The 24,754-nt window shown below is 39.1% G+C and overlaps 1 protein-coding gene across 6 annotated transcripts in view; it reads left to right on the forward strand.

Moving 5' to 3' along the window:
* Positions 1-940: 940 nt before the first annotated feature.
* DYNC1I1 (dynein cytoplasmic 1 intermediate chain 1) overlaps positions 941-24,754 on the forward strand; it is a 170,419-nt gene continuing 146,605 nt past the window's right edge. For 2 of the 6 annotated variants that reach the window (XM_088533467.1, XM_088533469.1), the window contains exons 1-4: positions 941-1,026; positions 4,148-4,265; positions 6,859-6,973; positions 9,458-9,599. In XM_088533467.1, coding sequence (XP_088389593.1) covers positions 4,158-4,265; positions 6,859-6,973; positions 9,458-9,599 — 365 coding nt within the window. In that variant the 5' untranslated portion in view covers positions 941-1,026; positions 4,148-4,157. The remainder of the gene's footprint in view (positions 1,027-4,147; positions 4,266-6,858; positions 6,974-9,457; positions 9,600-24,754) is intronic. The other 4 variants (XM_088533468.1, XM_088533471.1, XM_088533470.1 and 1 more) reach the window with 2 other exon arrangements.

Below are 24,754 nucleotides of genomic sequence, written 5' to 3' on the forward strand. Positions count from 1 at the left end.
GAACTACAGACTGGACCTGCACTGACACAGAATCACAGAATGCTTAGTGTTGGAAGGGACCTCTAGAGATCATCTAGTCCAGCCCCCCTGCTCCAGCAGGGACATCTAGAGCACGGGGCACAGGGTGGCATCCAGGCGAGTTTGGAAGATCTCCAGAGAAGGAGACTCCACAACCTCTCTGGACAGCCTGTTCCAGTGCTCTGTCACCCTCACAGTGAAGAAGTTCTTCCTCACATGGAGGTGGAACTTCCTGTGTTTTAATTTGTACCCATTAGCCCTTGTCTTGTCACTGGCCACCACCGAGAAAAGACACCTCTTCATCTTCTTCATGGTTGGCCAGATCTGTGAGATACGTCCAGTAGATGCAAAGTCCGTGAACACAGCCCTCAAAAACCTTGGCTCCCTCCTTGCCTGTGTCCAGGTGGCTGCCGTCCTGTCAGCTCTGATGGCCTTTTCCTGCTTAAGTGGAATTGGCTGCATTTCTAAGCCAACAAGAGGACTCTGGGGCATGTTTAATGCATCCAAGGAAAAGTGACATCTCCTTGAAAGGCAACAGTCAAGTTCCTTAAAAATTATGCCAAGAGGAGCAGGAGAGCAAAGAAAGGAAATTCCTTTGGCCTTTGGGAGGTGCAGCTCACAGCCACATACCCTGGCACAGCTCAGGAACCTTTCTTGGCACTTGGGCTCAAAGCTATTCTGGAGGGGGAAGTCTCTTCTTTTAAAACTGTGTCACTTGGCAGGAAAGTGAGCCAGACGAAACTAAATTTTATCTATGATCATGCATCCTACCCAAAAAGAGGGGGAGTTGTAGGCTGCTGCCCTGCTGTGAGAGCTATGACTGTATTTTATATGAGGTCTGGTGTGCTAAGTCATGCACGTTCCTTCTTCCAGGTGGTGATTTCCTTGCTTCCCTACAGGCTGTCCTCCTTGCTGTCTCCCTTCAACCAATGGTTTCTCCCGGGTACTAGAAAACCAGGTCACACACAGGCCTTGTGCTGTCACAGTGCATTACAGAGAATTTCACAAGTAAGTCTTCTTTTTTTTTAATCATATGCCTTGATTTCCCTTCCTGTGGCATGTCACTTGGCTGACAGAATGGTGATTATTAGAGATGTGTTCCCAGGAATGACTCAGAATGTAAACTCCACGGTTACTGCCAAACACAGCGTTTGAGAAAGTAACACACCGCCTCGCTGCTAGCTGTGGACTTGCTGACATCTGAGAAAGGTGGTTACGTATTCTCAGCATTCAATTTGTTTTAAAATCACATGCAGGAAATTTGCAGCTCACGTGGGGGTGCACTAAAGAATTACTATAGTATATGCAGGAAGAAAGTAACTTGAGGTGATTTTCCATCTTTGTATAATTCAAAACCAGCAACATTCTTCAGATGAAATTTAATATGTCATCCTTATTGTATGTAAGATCTATTTTGTTAAAAATAGGGCAAAGTTATAATAGAACATAATCACCCTGACTGGAGATTTGGAAAGAAAGGGCTAAGGACTAAGTAGTTGATGCTGAAATCAGGAGAAAAGCCAGTAAGTTTCCTTGACATTAAGGGAACCAATTTTTAGAAAGCTATTCATTGATATCTGACAAACAGCTTGAAAGGGAAGCCAAACCCTCAGGGTCTGTTAGGAGCCTTAAAATACATTTGCATATCTTCTGCATAGAAACAGGATTTCACTCTCTGTTGCCAAACTGCAGAACTAAAAGGATGCAAAAACTCTGTCTAGTCCAAAGAGCTCTAAGGGGAAACTCCATAATCAGAATTCAAATGAGGCAACAGATTAGAAAAATTGCTTCAAACAGGATTTCAGCCGTTTCTCAGAGAGACCCACAAATCCTGCAGAGATTGGTAAGCAAAATATTACCTACATTGTCATTAAAAAAGTAACATCATTCTCCTATCATTTGCTACTTAAAAATAGCTAACTGATGTCAACTGACCATGCAGAGTCATGTTGCTTAAGGTGCTAGTGCTTATATTATTATTATCAAATACATTTTTTTGGCAATTTGAATTCCTTTATCTCAAGATGAAAACAATGGCTAAAATATTTATCATCAATGATAGAGGAATAAAAAAATTCAGTCATCTACATATGTCTAGTGCACTCCGTGGTCCAGTTTGTTAAATAATTTGATGCTCCTGGTAGCTCTACTATTTACTGTGAGTTGTTGTAAATGAAGTAGAAGTCCCCAGGCCTTGGACGAGCTGCAGGGCCCCTTGCCAGAGCTGGCTGCCCTGCTGAAGGACAGCCACAGGATCTGCGACAGCTCTGAGCAGAACTGGTTGCATCCTACTGGTGGGCTTGAGTGGGAATTTAACTGAGGAGCAGTAACATCCATGATGCGATCTGCGCACAAATGCATCTGGCTGACTCTTCTGGTATCCCTCATATGGTTCTTATCTCTGCAGTTTGCACTGAACATTTCCCTCCTTTGATTCCACATTTTACCCTTTTCTTTTATTGCAGGAAATTACTTCAAAGACAACAAAGCATTTAGGGCCAGGATTGCATTTCATATGCAGGTGACGTTTTGGTGACGGTATCTTCCCTAGCATGGCCTAATTATGCTTTTCTCATTTTGAGAAGAAAACCTATGACCGCAGAGGAATTTATGGCAGATGAAAATGTCATGTCATTTTTAGCAAGTGGATTTATTCACAGTCCACACAGACAGTAATCTGGATGGAGTTCTTGTTAATATTAATGGGGAGTTGCCGTTTAGATTTCCCATGGATTGAGGAAACAATAGACTTCCATTGCGTACACATGCATTGCCATTGATCTGATTGATTCGGAGCTGCGGTGGTGGATGTGGTCACTGGTGTGAGTTAATAATGCAGGAAGGGCAAAATTAACTCTTTCCATGAAGATCTGTATTAGTCAGAATGGTCTTTGAAGTAAAATGCTAAAGAGAAAATAAGTATTGATATCATTAGATGTCAACACAAAAATTGTGATGTTCCAGACTGAATAAAACGTCTGTGATTTCAGTTTCAGATCTGTGTAATACTGGTAGGGCTTTAAGGCTATAGGAAAGGTTGGTATCGTATGTTCTGTAGAGATTTGCCCTGTTTCTGTATGGTGTGACTTTCTATCTCTTTACTTTTAGTTTTAATGGCTTACTTAAGCAGCAGCGTAGGTTGACATAGGTTCAAAATACAATGTATGTGCATAACTTCTCCTCAGCTCCCTACAGAGAACAGTGTTTAAGACTAGATGGGGATGGGAGGTGGTTTCTTAGAGTAGCTAAGCATCCTTTCGCCATGTTTGGTTATGTGAGTGGGCTCACCACAGGAATGTCAGGAATATAAGGCATATTTGCTTATTGGGTCTGCACACAAAGCTGCTACTTGTAGGTAGAGGTAGGCTACATTTTTCTATTCAAAATGTGCCAGAGAAATCAAGGTTTGCTAGATTGCTGGTTTTGTAATTTTATACCTGCACGTTTTGTGGTTCAATGTCCCAGCTTTCCCCAGAAGGGTGGAGGAGACTCCCATAGGGAACAGCCACAGTTTGGTGACCACATCCCTAGGAGGGGTGACGCTGTGAAGGAGGACACTGACACAGAGCTGTATGTGGCTGTACAAGTGGAATGTGTTCTAGGATGTCAGCAGTTCAGAGCAGAAGAAAAAACTATACAGTTTCTGGTTTTGCCCATAAAATTCCTAGTTGTGTAAGAGATGAGGGGCTGCTTTGAGAAATCTCATTCTTGTGCTTAAAATCAAAGTCAGTCTGTGGATCTGGGTCCTACAGGTCCCACAGTCTTGCAGAGCACTGCAGTAGCCAGTGGAAGACAAAATACGTTAGCTTCAGTTCCCAATAGCACTAAAGCGTTATTTTGAATAGCAGAGAAAAATGGGTTTGCTTTACAAAGGCGATTTTCCAATAAACATAATTTGGAAATACATTACATATCTGGAGATGTTCTGGGATGGTTCCTTAAAATAATAATTGCCTAATAAATATCCTTCATTCTACAGTATCCCTATATTCAAGAGCCAACATTTGTATGAGCATCTATTTACAGCTATTTTAGAAGCACTGTTTTTGATATAATTAAATACCTTTTCAGTAAATAGGGAAGACCTTTCATTCTGTTTTCACATTGGTTTCTCTAATTTTGTTTCCAGCAGAGTCAAAATGTCAGATAAAAGTGATTTAAAAGCGGAACTTGAGCGCAAAAAGCAGCGTTTGGCCCAGATAAGAGAAGAGAAGAAACGAAAGGAAGAAGAGAGGAAGAAGAAAGAGGTAAATATGCAAAAGGTCTTTTAAATAGTTCATGCTTGCAGAAGGGTCTTGCTGAGGTTTTGACATCTCGGCATTGTGTACTACAAGCTATCTATCGTGTGGATGAGAGCCTTAACTTCAGCCTAACCTTAAAGTCAAAATGCTTATTTTTAGTCAAGAAAGTTGGGGTGAGGGAATTGCTTTTAAACCAATGTGCTGTCAACTGACAAGAGTTTAGACAGCATGATATGCATGAAAAGATGATTTGCCACAATGGTTTTTCCTGGGCTTTCCTTCAATAGAAAGGGAGTGGAGGGTAGAGAAGGACACAAAGAGGGCTCACATTTTTTTCAAGCCATTACAGACTAAATATGTATTTTTGTATTCTTAAGACTAGCTTGATTACTGGCTAAGGTAACAGATTTACAATTATTATTCTCCACTAAAGTAAAACATAATTGCAATTGCATTTTCATCTTCTGGCATGGGTGCATCTTTCAGTTCTGTTAGAGTTTGATTGACATATTAGTTTATTTGTCCTTGACAATATGCACTGGAGTTTTTCATTAGGAGATTTATACTTCTTTTTATTCAGTCACTTAGTGGAACAGAGGTGAGAATTGACAGGGAATGGATATTCATTTTCATGCAAAGTCAGAGAAGCATTAAGTGATTGTGTTTCCTTTCCTTCAAATGTCAACACTTATTGTAGTTTAAAGCACCTGTTATCCTTTACTAATAACTGGTTTCCTTTTAAACTGACACTTTAATATTGTACATGAATTTCATAGAATTACTGTGGAAATGTGATGTGATCCGAGAAATCAGTATTCCAATTTTGGTTGTCTTTCTAATCTTTTCTATTTGAGAAATTTTTGTGCAATTGCCAACAAACGCCCCAGTGAGCCTCCCGGAGGCACTAGGGGAGTCCTCTGTAAGCAGGACTTGGAACATTTTCAGTATTCCCTACTAGCACATTAATGAATTAGAGATCAGGGAATCAAGCCAGGGGCACCAGGAAGCTGTTAAGTCCTTCCCTTTGTCCCCTGCCTCTTCTTTTATGCTTCCTGTGGTAGCTGGAACTTTCCATTGACCCAGATGGTCGGATCCAGTTAAAGACACCTGGCTCCACAAACTGGGTTGTGGTGCCTAACAGGGTTGTGCTGTGATGTACTTTCATGTGCCTGGCCTCCAAGGATAAAGTCTAACACTGAATTATATGCTTAGTCTTAGGCAGTCTTGTAGAAGAGTTATCAAAATCCCTTCTTATAATGAAATACTTCTGGCTGCTGCATAGGATGAGCTGAGCACAGGAATATACCTGAACTTCATCTTTGTCCATAAAAGAAGAAATTCTTTTCTCCATCTTGGCTATATCTAAGCTGGAGAACTTGGGGATGCTTCTGAAGTCTATTTTTTTTTCTGTGTGACTGAACCAAAATCAGCAATAGACTAAAAGAACATTGTGCAAAGTCCCCTGTGCCCCACGTTCTAGTTTTCTGCTGAAGGCTAGATAGGACCAGAAAATTTGGAAGCAATTTGTATTACAGAGTATTGAGGTAAGTGTCTCCAGACATCGTTTGTCAGGAGGATTTGCTGTATATAAGACCTGATAAGATGATGGATATGACTACTTGCATTTTGGTTTATACTTTACTGGTTACTGCACTGGACTAGGTAACAGAAAATGAGTTTGGTCCCCTCATCTGCTCCAGGGAAAGTCTGCAAGACTGTTCTTTAAGGGGAAAGAGTGCTCTAAATCTTCAGGCTGGGGGACAGGCATTTTCTATCCACCCTGGTAATTTGGGGAATAGTGCAGCAAATACAAGGGATTCTGGCTAATACTGATGTTGCTGCTTCTAGATCCCAGGAAGCCACAAAGAGAAGCTGATCTGTGGAGGATCCAAGTAAATGTAGATATCTGAGCTAAGATGCAGGGGTCTTACAGACCATTAGTTGTGACTGTTGCTGCCCAGGGCTGCCAAAATCTCATTTTAGACTTTTTAGCCTCTTTTTTTTGCTCCTGCTAGATGTTGAAGTATGAGAAAATATTTTTTTTCCTGCCAGTATATACTTGGGAGGTAGTGGAGATCTTTAACTTCATCACCCAAGTTGATTGGAATGTTATTTCTTGATCCCAAGGAGGGCAGGAATGGGGACATTTTAGACAGGGTAATGTTTTTTATTATTCTAGGTCATTTCTCATTGAAATTCCTTACATTTCTTAGCTGAATCAGTTGTCTTCTGGGCATTTACAATGTATTACATTGTGTTGTGTGGAATTAGCAAAAGCCTTTGACTTCCCATTTTTCTGCAAAATAGCTGTATCTAACAAGTAAGAGACAAAATATGTCCATCACTGTGCTATAAAAGTCTTTGTAAAGGTCCTTGCAAAGATCAGCTTGCCCGTGCATTTAGAGAAAATGAAATACTAATAAATAGTGTATAAATGAGCTGCCTAAACCCAGTGGTACTTTAAGATTAAGCATTTCTAAGTGAGGGTTCTTATCAATATTCTCCATTTGCTTAACTGCAAGAACCTGACTATATGTGGATGAAACTGTGTTTTTATTTTTATTTATTTATGTATTTATTTATTTATTTTTTAATTCAGGCTGATCTACAGCAAAAGAAAGAGCCAGCTCATGAAGATTCTGACCTAGACCGCAAAAGAAGAGAGACAGAAGCTTTGTTACAGAGCATCGGTATATCCCCAGAACCACCTCTAGGTATCTAAGAGGATCACACTGTAAAACATTCAGCTCTGCCGCAGCGAATGCATTCTCTCTATTAAAGCACGCTTTGCTTTTTGATTTTTGGCTGTATTAGTGAAGTGAACTCTTCTGTTTGAATGCCTACCACACCATTCATGTACACCGGTTCATGGCATTTTGAGTATGTATCATTGCCAAATGCATCCCTGCCATTTCTTGAAGAGTATTTTGTGAAGATAATGCAGGTTGTCTTTGCATACCAGTAGTGATTTCTTCTCTGCTGATCTATTTATCTTCTCTCACAGCTATCTGACAACTCACAAAATAATAATATAAATGCTGTACCTCATTAGCCCCAAGTTTTGTTTCTTAAGTACAGATGAAATATTTGTGTAAGGAAGGAGGAGCATAGTCATGTGGGAGCTCCTATTCAATTCTTTAAAAAGACAAAGCAAAAGTCAGAGAGGGGGAATAAAAAGACGGATCACAAATGTCAAAAGACTACTCATTTGATCAATATTGTAGATCTTAGGTCTGGTTTCCTCTGCTTTACTGCTTTTTTTGGTTTTTTTCCATTTCAATTCTAGTCTCTAAAGGCCTGAATTTAAAAATATATGTGGCAAAATGCATAATATCTGACTATCGATTACCTTGATGTAAACAAGTTTTACACTTACAATGTTTTAAATAGTCTTGTCTATTAAGTGGCCCTAAAGTGAAATTTCTTTTTTTTCTTGTGTGCTTTCCTCTCCTTTGAATCCAGAACCCTTATCCTAGCTGAAATCTTGGCCTTAAGTGAGGTGCATAAACAAATAGAAGTTGATGTTCTGAACTGGTATCTTAATGCCTAGTTTCCAGCAATCAATAGTTTTTGAGATAGATTGCTATTTTAATAAATTACAATATGTTGTTTGAACTTTTAAATACCACTTCTGTGAAGAATTGTCTGACAAGTTAGATTAATTTTATATATCATAAAATATGTTTTGTAGATTATATAGAGTGATACTATAAAAACAGACTAGCTTTTAATATTTTAGCATTTAAAATATTCATATGTATCAAAAATAGACATATTTCCTTATCATGTGATCAACTGGATGCATAAAAATTCATGTTGCATATTACCAATTTTTATCTTGAGTAAATTATTTTGTGTTTGATACTATCAAAAGAATGTGAAAATTCACATAGAGGATGAATCATTATAGTTAAATAATAATATTTTGTCCTTTTTTTTCCCGTGTATAAACTAACAATAAGTATACGACAGAGTCTTAATTCTGCTTTCACATATGCATATAATATTCAAATCCCAGCAAATACAGAATGTATAGACAGCTATGACCTACCTGTAACCTGCCAAAGGGCTGTCATGAAGATGAATTCACTTTTAATGCTGCCATCATTTATGTGACAGTCTCTAGTGAGAATCTGCATGAAATGTTTGACCACATGGAAAATCCAAGTTGCTTGACAGATCTGTCATTATACATTATAGACTAACAAAATAGTTAAAATTTTTACTCTGTGAAATACATAAGAGGAAGTGCACATGATTTAAACCAAATGGGGAACTTCACTGTTGCTCTAAAATTCTTTTTTTTTTTTCTATTTTATTCAATGTGGCTGCTTTGAAGAACGCTTGCATCAAAATTTGTCTGGAGTCATCTCTGCATTTTAAAATATTTCTGAGAAACAATTTTTTAAAAAAATTCGATATTTCTACTTTTTATTACTCCCTTTCTGAAGAGCTTTAACTTGGGCTGACCTATAGCTATGAACTTCCTTTTCTGTTCAAGGAAACAAAACTGTGTTTGCATGAAATATGCTTCAATAGCCCCTGCAAGCCAAAGAAAAAATCATTTCTAGAACTTGGACAAATAGTGTCTAAACCAAGGGAAGCATCTCCCTGAGTTGTGAAATCATATCCCTCAAAAAAAGAAAGCTTTATAGAACCTAAATTATTTAAGAAAACATGTTCAGTAAGCAAACTAAAGAGTGTATTCTCACCACCTTTGGGAAATGATTTTAACTAAGCTGGATTTCCTTATGCAGCTTTTATTTTTGATGTCATTTCCACACTGTAGTCTTAGAACATATCCAATAGATATTAGCTTTTAATTTATATTCAAAGTTTGAAAGCTATGCTTGTTTTATCGCCTACTTAACTTTACCAGAAGAGTTCACTTAGTTTTCTAACCAACAATCCCCAATATTTCTTTGTGACTTAAAGATATGCACAAGAAAACAAGTGTTATTTTACTTCCACAGATACCTCGTCCATTGATTAGCTGTAAAATCACATTGGGCTTTCAGTCCTGTCTAAGTTCATGTCAGTTTTAACACTTCCAAAAGACCTAAAATTCACTTGACTCTCTTCCTTTTCTTTTTCTTTCCTTTCCTTATTTGCTTTCACCATTTCAAACTCTCCTAATCATTCATCCACTATCATTTTGGTCCATTGGTTTTGATTTGTCTGACACTGCTCTTCATCAGTGCAGTCGCTGCATGTGTTAACATGGGATACCTGTTATTTTCATTATTTAGTCCCAACCCCTATGTCTCCCTCTTCGAAATCAGTGAGCACACCCAGTGATGCAGGCAGCCAGGACTCTGGAGACCTGGGACCCATGGGAAGGTAAGGCAGAGAGTCAACAGTGCTGAATAAATGTGTTTTTGCACTTCGTTCTTCCTTCCCCCATTCTTACCTTTGCTTCCACAAGAAAGAACATGCTGTATGTAATGTGTAGTTTTGTTTCTGCGTGCTCTGCTACGTGTTACCATTCAGTAAGGCTGCTCTCAGATATGAAATAAATAAATGCATGGAGCAAGCTGATCTTAAGCTATGAGCCACAAAAGCTTATATAGGAAGCAGCGAATGAATTTTTTCCTTTTAAAGAAGCCCACAGAAATCTGTCATTCTGTGGGAAAATACAATAAAGAGAAGTGCCCAGCCATACACCCTGTTATTTGTGAGAGTAATGTTTGTTCATATAATCTCCTTTGAAATTATATTGGCCGTGTCATTCCATGAGTGTCTTTGGTTTTTGTATTGCTGCCCACTGGGAAGAGCTTCTGTAGGAAAAGACTGAAGCATCCCTCAACCAACAGGCAATTCTCACTGTGTATCAGTGAGAATTTGTGCAGACTGGGAGGGAAGCAGTTCTCTCCTTGCTAAAAAGGGTGGTAGTGTATGTATAACCAATGGGCACCAGGACAACTTTCTTATCTTCATTAATTTGGCTGAAATGGGGAAAGTCCCTGAAGAATTTGTAGTCTGGAGCACAACATAAAGCAAGATGCTGCTGGTAAAGGAGACTATGTCCATGTTAGAAGGGTTCCAAGTGACTTTGTCCTTTGAGAGATGTCCTACCTGTGCATAAACATTAATTTTGCAGAGCTTCAAATAGCCAGGTTTTACACTACAATGTAAATGTCATTTATGCTTTTCCATCTTCTGCTGGATAATATTTGTTCTCATCTTACAGCAGCTCTCATAGAAAGTTCATACTTGCATAAGCTGAGAGTGTAGTGTGTCCCCTTTTAGCCAGGTTCAGACACCTTGTGCTACCATGATAGTATGGAGGGGTTGCAGAGCTGCTGCTGAAGTCTGCTCAGCCCTTCATCTGTGTCCAGCTGGAGTTTGTTAAATAGCAAAGCCCTAGTCTATAAGATAATAACAATTCAAAGCATGCAAAATAGTGTAATGCTACATTCATAAATAATTAGCATCAGAAATTCATAATCCTTTGGGAGAACAAAAATTATCATTATTTTTAAGTGAAGTATAGCCTGCTGTTTAGCATAAAGTTATCTCTCATTGTCCTACACATACCTGTGAAAATGCCGATTGGAAACATGTAAATTCCTGATTCTCTTCTGCTCCCTACTGGTGTAACTTTTTTGACATCAAGCTAATGAAATACCTTAGAAGGGCATTTTTATGCCTACAGTAGCACTTCAAATTTCTGCCAACAATAAGTAACAGAAGCACAAAGACCTCATATTATTGCAGAGGAGGATTAGGCTTGTCTTGTTCTCTAAAGCTTGCAACATGCTGCATTGGGGGGTATCCTTCTGGATCCATTTTGGAGACTGTTGTGACCATACTAGGAACTGAGCACTAATCCAAAGACCTATTCCAGGTCTACCAATTTTCTTGCCATCCCCTATGGTTTCTGAAGTGTTGTGTTCTGTGCCAGCATGGCCAGGTGTGTTTGACTGGAATGATTAACCTGTGAAAATGAAAATTTTATAATGGCTGCTCCAGGCCGTGCTAAATCTCTGATACCTGTTGATGATACTGATTGGAAGTTATTTTGTCACTGGGTCCAAGTAGATGAGCTCAGTGTGTGTTTATGTCGATGAGTATGCTGAAGCATGCATGTACAACACAGCAGCCAAAATGAACAGGAAAATGTTGGTAGACCTGTCACCTCAGAGGGTAAACAAGATGAAATCACCTCAGCAGTTTCTCTCAGAGAAATACTATGAAAGGTCGAGATCATAGCTTTGATTTATCATTTTGACTGCTGCATATGTGAATGTCCGTGTATCTGTATTAGCAAGTTTACTGTTCTTACTTTTAATACATTCCTCCATTTTGCCTTCTGTGAAAGAGAGGGTACATGTTGTATCTCTCATGGCATCCTGTTTGTAAGCTCTTCCTCTCCTGCCACAATTCTACTGCAAACTTGCTGCACAACAGTAGGCTGAGCAGAGTCTCCGAGGGGTCATCATCGTGGTTTGTTGTTGTTGCTAACATTGCTGCAGAAATAACAAGCTCACACAGACTGGCAGAAATATGATAGTGACAGAGGCAGTATGATTATTGATTGCTGAAAAGATCTTCAAAGATATGGATATTAAAAAAGAGCTGCAAAGTCCCAGATTTTCATTCAGCTGAGGAGATAATTCCTGTGGAAGCAGTCCTGCTTAGAAGAAAGCAAGAGAATTTTGTATTTCCTGTTTGGGCTTGCAATTACAAATGCAGAATTATCTTCTGTTCATACTGCTGTGTGTTGCTAGCTCCTGGTTGTTGTCAGACTTAATTTCTCAGTCCTAATATCACCAAGTACATCTGAGGTACATTAAGATTTATTTGTGATTCCTTTTAGAACATTGAACATAGGTTAACATAGTCTAGCAATGCTAGTTTCCTGACATTCATCAGGAATGATCTTGATAAACTAGAGATAGTTCAGACAATGTTGATTTGTTGTTATCCTGGAGCCACACGCCTCAATCTAGCTTACTTAATGAGATGAAAGCTAACTGGGGACTTGATCAGTATATTTAATAGCTATATGGGGAGTTAAATGGCTCCAGCATGCAAAGTGTAATAACAAATTTCTTGGCATTAAGGTAGGCAAATACAAAACCAGAAAAAAATGTATAAAATTTTAATGGTGTAATAAATTAACTTGAGAGTCTATTGGATCTTCTATCACTGGACATTTGTCTTTCAGGATAATGTGCCTGTTCAACAGACAGGTTATATCTCAAACAATAATTCATTTGGAAATGTCCTACAGTTTTCTGTTGCCCAGGAAGAACGCTGCATGGTCACAATGATCCCTTCTGGCACATGATTTATCCACTGGTGCTGCTATCCTGCAGCACCATTGTCCATTATCCCGAGCATAATAGCTAGAGAAATGTTGCCTCTCCCTGATGCCATTAAGCTTATTAGGAGAAGGCGTGGGGTGGACTGTGTAAATAGCCCTAAATTATGGAACCATTTCTGTCTGTGCAGCCTAGGGTTTTGTGGGTTCTGCTGCTTTATCTGTACTGTACTGTATTGCCATTTGTCATTATCTTTTCACTAGGAATAAAACAAGGTTTCAGAAGGGCTCTGATATCCAGTGTGACAGGATACAGCTACAGTAAGAACGAGTAGATGAATAATGGTGCTAGAAACTACCAACAATTTTCTTTCAGTGCTTTCAGCTGGAGAAGACAGCCAAGTGCTTTTCTTGGTGATTTAGCAGACTGATTCTAGGTAGGCAGAAATGCATTATGCTTTGATTCTGGAAGATTTTACCAAAACGTTGTGCTGAACAAGTAGATTTGACATGTGCTCTTCTTAGATATCAGTCTGCTCTGAACAATTTATTAGTCCTGTTGTTGCACAGAGAGCACTGTGCCTGTTTCCACATTGCTTTGGGCACCTCATTTGACTATTTTGCTGACTAGAGTTACTTGTAATCCACAGGTAGAATAAGAAAATTACATGAATAAGTAAATGGGCAGAGGGCTTTCTGTTATATTATTTCCACAAGATAGTATTGGAGCATCTCATGAAGATTCTCCTTGGAACAAAGTATCCTCTGCTTTGCTCCTTCAGGGTAATTATTTTGTCCATGGACACTGATTACCAGTTTCCTGTTCTGGCGATCAGCTCATACAGCCATGCACACCTGAAACACAGATTTCAGCTAATTAGGTTTGAGTAAATGCCTTGAAGAAAGGGGCTAAATTAAAAGTTTTGGCTGAGAGCTCCCATGTTGTGGCATGCTGTGAAGAACAAATTTGTCTTCTCAAGGGTATCACTGTTGACAATCTTCATGATAACTATATGCATCTTAGTCCTCTTCTGCAGAAGATAGTCTGAACTTCTGCCCCCTTCTTAAGGAGTGCCAGCAAAGAGGCTAGCTGTCACAGTAAAACTATAATAAAATCATGCTCATGAAGAGGGATGTTTTACTACTCAGCATACCTTAGACCTTTATGAATCTCATCTCAGCAGCATGAGCACATTGTTTGTGCCTTCTAGGGGAGTGCACACGAAATAAGCCTTTGGCACCAGGCAGGGCTGAAGAAGCTAAGTGTGCTGCTCTAGAAATGCCCCAGAGAAATAGAGCCAGAGCACTGGGAGCAGCCTTCACAACACATGCCAGCTCCATACAGGGTAGTAGGAAGGTGTCTGTGCTGGAAGGACATGCTTTTGTGGTTGACTAGCTTTCATGTGTTAATATTAACCTCTTTTGGTATGAACTGTGGTCATAACTGCTGTGTGTTCACCCTACGTATTGCATGCATGGAGGACTTCCATTTGTGGATCATGGTGTGGTTGATCTGCGTGGTCCATTTTTGCCTTTATCCCTCACTGTTCTTGTATGTTCCTAGGTAGCTTCATTCATCCGGCTTATTGGTGAACTACTGGGTTACGTATGTGCAAATACATGTGTGCAGTTAAGCTCCATGTGTGCAGCATTCTCCTGTGTACCTTTTGTACTTGAACATGAGAAACACATTAGGCCATATAGAATATTTCCCACCTTCCATCTATTTCATAAATTGCACAAGGCTCAGCTGTCTTGGGCAGGTAAAGAATTGTATTTCTTTCTGCAGCAACTTCATCTATGCTCTTGTTCTGTTGCTGCTCATGTATCTAGATACCTAGTTATTTGTGGGCTACCATGAAGACTAAGGTGGTGGGAAGCATTCTTGATCTTCTGGTAGATGCTTTCAGGGAATAATTATTTCAGTGTTGTTGTTTTATCTACTACAAAGTAATTCAAGCACCCAGGTGCATTGCTTTCTGCTATTTCTCTCATATTTCATTGGTTTTGGGGTGTTTTCTTATTGTAGCCCCTTATTCTGTAGGTACATTCTAACTTGGATTCAGGCACTAAGGTGATACTAAAGTTAAATGGGTCTTGCCTGTACTAACCTACATTTCCATCCCATTGATATGTCAGTCTTTGAGAACTTTTAGTGCATGGAAATCAGTTAACCTTCTTCACTGTGTGAGGCTTACTTGAAGTAAAGCTTTGCAGGATCAGTCCTTATTTAGATGAAGCTATTAATATTTAATAGAAGTTACTGACAGAAGGAGTCTGAGCAAAGTATTAAGTAACAAAAAAAAAAAGATTTTCTGGCAGTAATATGCCTTTTTTCTGTAGAAGCTTGGCCCCTGTGGAATCCTGGTTGGCTTATCATTGCTACAGTTATATTTATAAATAAAATATTGTAAAATATAGTAAATGGGCAATTCTAAAAATAGAATATTTGTCTCTAATGTTTGAGGACTTCTCTCCGAGGAGCAGCATTACCTTTGGCTGTTGGCATAGTTTTTGTCCATGACATCAATTCATCTTACTCTTAGTATGACCTCTGAATATCTTCCCAGGTTGTACTGAGCAGAACGCAGTAGCAGCTGTCGCATTAGATTGGATTAGATTCTGACAGATACAGACTCAATAGCATGTTTTCTACTTGGTCATTCTCTTTCAAAGTTTTCTAACAATATTAGTCGGCCTTCACATATGGTTTTGTCAGAGATGACTTAGAGTTGCTTCCATCTACTCATCTACTTTGAGCCATTTGAGCATAAACAAAATTACATTAGGATATGTTTTCTTTTACTCCGGCCAGTTTCAGTACTGGCCTAGTGCAGAAAGAACTAGATGTAATCCCAGCCATTTTTCTCTGCAAAATATTATTTACTCATTTTTGTATAGTTATTTGGTGTTCTGCTTTTTAATATAATACTGAAACACACACATAAGCCTTGTATTAGTCCTGCATTGCTTCGTGTCTGAATCTCAGACACAAACATTTCTTCTTTCTCAGATGCAAAATCTTTGGGAAAGAGTTAGCTCTGGAGTACCTGGACACCCAGTGAGTCAGAGTGTGTCACTTAAAAGTTGCATTTACCCCTTTACAGTTTTCCATTTAACCTCTTTTGCTATCAGTCAAGTCAAAAAAGGTCACATCAAGTTAAGAAACATGTTGATACCACATAATAATTGTAATCTCAAAGATTTTATTTGCTGGTCTCTCCTGAGTCTCCTAAATGTCACCAAAGTCTTTCCTTGGATTCTGTGCTTCTCTGTCTTTTTGCATTAAGTCAGACTTCGTGGTGCAGTTTCTATTTTCTCTGCTTTATTTTTAAACAGCTCTTGTTTAATGCAGTGATGTAACACTTTGACAAGCTGAAGAAAGGTTATCAGAATTCTGGTCTCTTTTTAACAATACCTGCTTTGCTGTTTTATTAGACACACAAAGAAGGTGAAAGAAGAAGGTGGATCCTGGTCTCCATTTCATAAGAAGGCTGGACTGTGGTAGTAGGTTGTCTTTTACAGTCCATGCAGCATATTTTCTCTCTTCTCTTTAGGTACAGAAAAGGCCTTTCTTCGATAGTAACAAAACCATGTTCTGTACGGGTAGCTGTGAGCACTCCTACATAACCATATTGTCTAGGGCTTACTACTTTGTCATTAAGTAAATGCATTTGACAGGTTTTGTGCAATGATGCCTTTTCGCCAATGCCACTCAGCTTTACATTACCAGCATTTCATTGTGTTACTGATTTCATGAATGATAGCATCCTCCTGTAGTAGGGGGTTGCAGATTCCGGACGGCAAGGAAACACACATTCGATCTTGGGTGCAGTATCGCACGGTTTATTTATATTGCACAGAAAACCAAGGACTTGCAGGGGTTAGTTAGAGAAAAATGAGGAAACGAGTAAACTAAGCTACAAAGCACCCTACTGACTAACATCACCGCGAAGGAGAAAGCGTGAGCATTGGTGACAGGAGGCAGCCGCGTGGGTCCTCACTCAGTAGGGGTCTCGGTCGGGTGTCCCTGACGGCGAGGTGGCTCCTTCTCCCCCAGTCACTGCTGCCCACACCTCGTTGTCATAGGCTGGGATAAAAATAAGCCTAGGTGGCAGTAGCTGCACTTAGGGTTTTCCCGTTTGAAAAGAGGAAGCTCACTTGGCCAGAACGACTTCCCAGTTTCAAATGTCAAGTTCCCTAATCTATTCTTTTCATCGATCTACTCCAGATATGATGACTTTGCACATTGCAAAATCAGTTTTGTCCCAAAACAGCAGGCGCGAGACAAGGACTCGTGACACTCGGTCAATCGATCACACCCGCCTGGTACATCTCCTTAAAAAGCTACAATGCAAGTAGGCTTGTGTTGTATTGCCTCAGGTGCAGGAGCTGTAACTGTTTCTAGAAGCAGGCTTTCTTTGGTGGCAATTTTTTTAAGATCACTTTGTATGTACAAAATGGCCTTTAAATGTCTTTTTCACTGGTGGACGTATTTCATAAATGGGCTGAGCCAAAAGGAAAGAAATAACAGTGTAAAGACCCTGAAGGAGCTATAGGAAAGCAACATTTCCAGTGGAGTTCATGCAGCCCATAGTGTCAGGAAAACTGCTTGACTTGATGCTATGTGCTGTGCAGACCCTAAGAGAGAATAGAAATACAGACCTTTCAGCTTTGATTCCCTTTCCAGCTGCTCCACTGTCTGTGTTCCAGCCCATAGATAAGGAATCATAATGGAAGTAAATAAAGCTGGCACATAAAGACTTCTGCAATTATGCCCATCCTGTGTTGGTGTGTTGTCAGAGAGTGTTTCTGTCAGATTTATTATGTTCCTGGTGGGACTGGAGAGTGTAAAGGAATAAGTACATTTCTTCTCCATGCAAATTCTATCACCATACATGGACCCGCTCCAAATGCCTTTGTGATTTAGTCAAATCAAGGGAAAATCTCTACTTTATTGTGATCTTCACTTAAATGGTGTTTTATTCAGAAACAGGAGGATTGTAACCCTGTGGAGCATAGTATAGTGCAAACGTGAGACATTCATAGTGGATAGTGAGGAAAACCCTAAAATTGGTGCCTGGCGGTGAGTGGGATGACACAGAGGATCCAGGAGCTCCCACTCTGGGTTCATTGGCTTGGCTTTGGTAAGGAAGGTGTCTGGTTATGTAGTAAAGCAGAAATGCATGCCCCAGCTGTTAATTTTTTTCCTGTCTTTATCATGAGGGTCTCCTGGCACGTATGTTTCATCTTACGGTTTCCAAGTTGTGCCTTGAGCCTTCTTGACCAGAGTTGTTCTGGCATGTGGGAGAGGGATGATGCTGTTGCCTCCCACCTTGCGCTGGGGGTCCTGGCTGCTCAGCTGTCACTGCTGGGCCAGCTTGGCTGCTGTTTGAATAGAGGCAGCAAATCTCTTTCACACTTCCCATCCATGGCCCATTTACAGGAAAGCAACAGTGCTGCCCAGATCTCATTCCCTTGAGTGTGGTCTGCTAAAATACTGCTCTGAGCAGCTTGCACACATCATGGCTTGCCCTCCATACGGTTAATATAAGAGGAGGGAGGAAGGCAGGTTTCTTACAGTCTCTTCCCTCTGTTTGTGCCTGCACAGGGAAAGCCACAATTTTGCTTCCTTATTTTTAATATGTATTTGGCCCTACATATCTGAAGTCTCACCATGTTTTTTTTTTTGTTGTTTGTTTGTTTTTTTATTTCTTAGCCTATAAACAAAAGTAGACACCTTAGGGACTGATACTTGGCAGCTGCTTTCAAGTGTCTGTAAATGTGACCTAAAAAGCAAGGAATATTTTTCAGTGCCTGCCAGTTACAAAGTCAGAATGGTCTGTATTAATTAGAATCATGTGCAGTCTTTTTAGCCTGTAAGCCTGTGGCATCATTAAGGATTTTCATGCTTTCATTCCTAAAGGATGGATAGAGTTCAGTCCTCCAGATCTTTGATTATATTTCTCATTAGCAAGCATCTCCATGCTATAAATTAAAGGAGAAGAGAAGGCTGCCATTCCCAGGGTGCTTCATAAAATGCCTTAGAAACCTGAGCCCCAGCTGCATCCAGAAGAAAATGATATTAGCGTAAAAAGCCCCACTTAACCATTTGGGTTATCAGCCCATATGTAGCTGTTTCTCTGTTGTTATAACCACACATATAACGCCTGGACGTAATACAGTCAGATGATCTAGGGGACTAAAACACCACTCTTAAATAAATGTAGTCATCTCAAAACCAACTTTCTTACTTGCTAGGTCTAGCTCAGCTTAAACAGAAGCTCTCTTACACAGAGGCTCTCTTACATAGAATTTCATCTTGATTTAATTAAATTGTATGAGATCACCTCCTAAGTTAAAGCGTTTAGTGTAATTAAACCGGTGCATGTAGATATTTTCTCCTTTGCTAACCCATTGAAAAGTCCTCAGAAAAAAACGCATTCTCAACTTGATGCTTAATCTAGAAAAATAAGAAGTACCTGTAAGTTGCTATAACGATAATATATTTTTAAAAGACTTTCTTGAAGCTCTTGAAAATGGGAACTACTGCCACTGGAAGGATTTTGGTAAATCTCTAGGTGAAACTTTCTCCTTTTTAAAGAAATTATGAAACAGTCTAAGCATCATCCCATATTATTTTTTTCTTAAAGCATTTTGTTTTTCCATTCAAAATATGTTTAATTCAGAAACTTTAACTGTGCTTATTTACTTTAATGATTCAAAGTTAGAAGAAAGTCTTTCAGCTGGCCTACCAAAACATAGATAATTGCATTATGAAATTTTTTGACATTTCAACTGTTGATGCAAGAAATTCAACATTTTGATAACTTTCATAGAGTAAACTTTAATTCTGTCTAGTCATAGCAAAAATCTCACCTCTTCTGGAATGATTTTATTGCTTATATTCACACACATAGGCATATTCACACCAAATAAATTATATAAGGAAAGGAAAACATCAAATGTTCTATGAGATAACAATCACTGAATTTAAAGTCTGAAGCAAATGGGGAAATAATTTGGAAGTCGTTCGTCATCTTAACTTGAATAATACCAGACAATATTGTAAGTTCCAGTCTTTGGTTACCTGTTTGACTCCTCTAAGACTATGGATCATTGTCTTCTTTTATGGGACTGTATACAAAGAACACTGAAGTTGATGAGAGAACTTACCTCATGCCCACATCAGTGGGCTTTGGATCAAAGTGTCCTAACATCAGTATGCCAGTTCCCTAGGGTATCTGTAGGAGCTTATAGCATATAGAATAGCTCCTAGCAAGTTCTTTCTTCACATTTTTGATCATCTGTGTTGTTTTGCCACTTATCATTAATATAAAACCAAGATTAAGATATTATTATAAAAAGGATTTTTTGAATTGCTGGTGGGTTTACTACAATGCAAACAATTTATCTCCCCTCTCCTGAACGTGTTTTTTATTAATGCACTTTCAAAATGACAGTTCCTGCTTTCCGACACTTATGGTAAATTTTTGTCAATCCATGAACTCAGCAGAAGCTTACAACTATTTGACCTTGTATCCTAGCAGAGACAGCCTGCTGCTCACAGTGCCCTTCCAGTAAACCAGCATAAATATCCAGGCTGAAATCTTTGCAGTTGTAGCATATCTATTGTGAGAATGACAAGGTTCATTAGGTTGCCAGGAGATTATATTCTATAATGTAAGCCTGAATCAAAGGACAGACTTCAAATATTCCAAATAGAAATGTATATTTAAATATACCAAAAAATAAGCATATTGAATTTATTCAACTTCTTATTTATGTAATGCAATTCTATGAAATAGGAATCAACTGTTAAAGTCATGCTGAAATTGTTCATTCTAATTTAAATTTCAAGTGGATTTTGAAAATTAATTAAATATACTCAGCAGCATTGCCTCAATTCAACAAGAATTTTGGAATATACATGTGTTTGTGTTTTAAGTGCTACTGTATCCATGACATTTTATAAATGTATCTTAAAAAAAAAAAGATATTTTAAATTCATTTTCTACTAACATGGGCTGTGATTGCCAGGCAGTTGAAAGATAGTGCTCTGCTCTCAAGGAGGTCATTGTTGCTCTTTTCATTGGTTAGAACTGGAACTCAGAGGTGTCTGCCTGTTTGGAAGCGTAAATACAAACCGAAGTATCTGGCCAGGCTCCAACAGTGGTGCCAAACTCCTTGTTCAGTGAATGTTCCAGGTTTTGTTGTATGGTTAGCAGCCCAGCTCAGAATACAACAACCTACATTTATGTCTGAGCATTCTGCTCTGTAACTCTAAGTGAATGTCTTATTGAGAGGCAGAAATCCTCCCTAAATGCTGATAAACATCTTGCTTTTAATGTGCTTCAGAAAACAGTAGCACAAGGGAAGGTATTTTCTTTTTGACAGTCCTTTAAAAGTGGAGCAAATCTGCAAAACAGTGCACAGATGGCACCAGAAAAGTGGTTTAAATACAAAGCGTTAGTTGAGAGTCTAGTAGTACTTTTCCATCACTGAATAGTAGCTTTAAATCTTTTTCTTCATGTAGTAATTTCTCACTAACAGTCTTTTATCTTAAATTTTTTAATTAACCAAGAGTAATGCAGAAGCTTTGGAGAAGCTGATTGAGACAAAACAAAATAGATAAAACTCTAAAATTTTATAAATAAATAATTAGTGAGACTTCCAGCATCTGGAACTCTCAGACCCTCTAAAAAGTATAGGTATGTGATAGCTTGCATACTGAATTTGCAGATAATATTGGAGTGACAATATTTGGTATCATACTGAAAAAAATGCATTCAAACATATGTCTTAGAAGTATTGTTTTTTACAGGTCATTTTAAAATAGCTCTCAAATATCACAATCGTTTCATCATTTTTTAATGGACATATGAGTTAAATGGAAACTATTTTGCAGTATTTTGTCCATGCATGGCTGCAAAGTTCTTTAATATAAGTGATTCTGAACCTTGTGGAAATTGTAATCCAGGACAGCCTTGTAAGCATTGGGCTCCTCTCTGACTCAAAGTGAAAGAAAGAATCCTGTTGTTCTTTTCAGCTTTTCAGTTTGCCTTTTTCCTAACTGACTTCTTTAGTGGCATTTGAACTTAGAATGAAAGAAAGGAAAAACCAAGATGAAACTTGAAGGCTTTCAAGCAGCTTTCCTGTCAGTTGAGATAGCCCCTTGGCTCCTCGCTGCATGTTAACAGGGAGATGAAAGAGCACAGATCACAGAATCATAGAATAACCGAGGCTGAAAGGGGCCTCTGGAGATCATCTAGTCCAACCCCCCTGCTCAAAGCATGGTCAGATAGAGCAGCCTTCCCAGGTCCATGTCCTGTCAGATTTTGCATATCTCCAAAAATGGAGGTTCACAACCTCTCTGGATGGCGTATTCCACTGTCACAATAGAAAAAAAAATCTTTTGTGTAAGTCAGTGGCATATTCTGTGTTTCAGTTTGTGCCCATGATACCACTGAGGAGAATCTGGTTCTATCTTCTTTACTGCTCCTCTCTCTTCCACCCCTGAGGTATTTACGAACATGGATAAGATTCCCCCGAGCCTTCTCTTCTCCAGGCTAAATAGTCCCAGTTCTCTCATCGTGTGAGAGTTGCTTCAGGCCCTTCATCATCTTAGTGACCCTTCAGTGGACTTGCTGTAGTATGTCTGTGTCTCTCTCATACTGAGGAGCCCAGAACTAGATACAGAACTCCAGGTGTGTCTCATCAGTGCTAAAGTTGGGATAAACAACATCCACTGCTCTCCCCTCATCCACCAAACTAATCAAGATTCCCTGCTGCTCTAAAAGAGGAAAATGAAAATAGTATTTTTTTTCCTACCATTTACATCATTTTAGAAGCCTTACTCTTTTAGGCAAAAGTTCTTTGGGACTTCATGTGCTGTAGGTGACTCCTGCCTTTGCTTCCAGTGTCTCTGAGTTCTACTTAATGAGATTGGCCTTTGATCTCTGAAAACCTCATTGCAGCTTGATCTGTGGAGTTACGTCCGGCTTCTTCAAAGTATTTTAGGGTTTGAAGGACATACTTCTTTCAGACAAAAGAGTCATTTTAGGTTATTGCTGTTATTGCAAGAGAAGATACTGAATTTGGGACCTGTCTGGTCTAATAGCATTTCATTAGTGGCACATATGGATATCTCGGTTCAGCAGATCCCTCAGGACTCAGTGCACTGTCAGTGCCATTTTATCCTGGTCTGGAAAGCACAACAGCTCTTGATGACAGGAAATGGCCCGGTATGGTGTTTCCTTTCTCCACTTCTGCTGAAGGAGTGATTTGCAATGTGGCAAAGAGATTTCTACCCTGCCAGGGGCGCCCTGGGAAGTCGAGCTTAGCTGTTATTTCTGCGAGTAGCCTTTTTCAAAAGCACAGATTTTCAGGCCTAGTTGCTCTTGACCTGGGAAGGAAGCTGGGGGGGAAGTCATGCAGAACACATGTTCTTCGGCATCGGCAATAGATGAGGGAGGATCTGATTTTAGCTTCAGGGAACAAAGCTGCCAGCATGTTGCACACAGGCTGAATGAAAAGTGTTGGACCGAGGCATTTTTCAGAGTTGAGCTGTACTGCAGTCTGACTATGATTGAGGATGTTCACTGTCATTTTATCATTGTGATTTGGTAAGTATTCATATTGGTGATGATGTTTTGTATACTGCTGCAAAAGCCAAATCAAAAGTTTCTTAAATCAGCTGAAAAATTCTCATGGATTTCAGACACTTTTATATGGCAGCCTCTCTGAGTCATTTGTACAGGCCGAGGTTGGGAACTTTTCTAAAGAGCTCAGATATTTTATTTTATTATTTGTTTATTATACTTTTGTTATGTCTACATAACTGACATTATTCAATTAGAATAAAATATTCTTGAAGTACGATTCCACAGTGTATCCACACCTTGGAATATCTGTTTTTCCTGTGTAATAGTAATTCAAAACAGCTAATGGTTTTGTCCAAATTACTTCACATCCTTCTTTGAATTGTCTCTGTCTTCTTAAAATTTGCTCTAAAACAGGGCCTTGAACATGAATTCAAAATAGAAAAAATCTCACAAGTAGCCTTACTATCCATCCCCTTTCATAGGTAGATGATTCTTTTTCTCTTTTTTCCTCTTGTTTTTCTTTTCTGCCTTACTGACAGGGGAAGAAAGGAGGTGCATTGTATCAAAATTAACTGGAACTTTCTCTACATTAAGAGCTTAAACAGCACCAGCATCTAAGAATGCTGCCCTAAATTCCAAGCAGATAGACTATAACTAAGGTTGCAGTATAGAGCCAGTAGAGAATGCTAAAAAGAGAGACCTAAAGCAGCAATATGAAAATGAATTGGATTTAAGGGATAATAACCCTTTTAAGAACCCTTGTACCTTCTCTATTCTCAGTCCAAGATCTAAAAAACCTAATTCCTTTCTTACTGCTTGAGAACAATTTGTTATTTGACTATAGTTACACTGTTTTTATCCTGCCACCCGCCAAGGGCAGCAGTTACCCACCAAACATGCAAAAGAAAGATTGATAGCAGGACTATTGTTCGCTACTGTGTGGGAGACTTCTATAAGGAGCGGCACTGAAACTCTGTCAGGAGCCCTGATCAAAGCAACGTCTGCACTTTGTGGGAATGGCCCGATCTGGCTTGGGCCTGATGAGGCCTCTCGTGCTCAGTAAGTTTCTGTTTGCGGGATTTCTGGGGATTCTTCCCACGCTGGGTGCATTCAGTTTACCTGCAGTAGAGAGCTCAGCTCAAATGGATTGCAGGAGATTTATGGAAGTGGTGGAATGTCCAAGGAAGTACTGTTTTTCCTCAGCACTAGGTCTAATTCTCAAGCAAACTGCACTCTCCCACAGAGTAGGATCTGTATACTTTCATAAATTTTGACATCAGGAAGAAGTAGTATATCATATTCTCTGACCTCCCATATAGCACTGGAAATAGGCTCAATAAAGGGATTCCTCTCTAAAATTGTATTCACTTATTTCTTTTGAGGTTGGAGTTAGTTATGCTGTAGAAGGCTGAAATTGCTCACATGTGACTCTACCCCCCACTAGATATGAGTTTTTCTCATGAACTGGAAGGATAATATAGGGTGGTTGTAACTTAACCACATGGCTTCTTTGTCCACATAGCAGATTCACTCATTTCATGAAGTAGAAAGAAAACCTGAAACTAAATAACATCATAAAATTACATCAGAATAAAAAATAACTTTCCAAAAAGGTATACTTTCAT

This window comes from Tinamus guttatus, unplaced genomic scaffold, assembly GCF_059628265.1.
Source record: "Tinamus guttatus ecotype Peru unplaced genomic scaffold, ASM5962826v1 Tinamus_guttatus_pri_ptg000503l, whole genome shotgun sequence".
NCBI classification, from domain to species: domain Eukaryota; kingdom Metazoa; phylum Chordata; class Aves; order Tinamiformes; family Tinamidae; genus Tinamus; species Tinamus guttatus.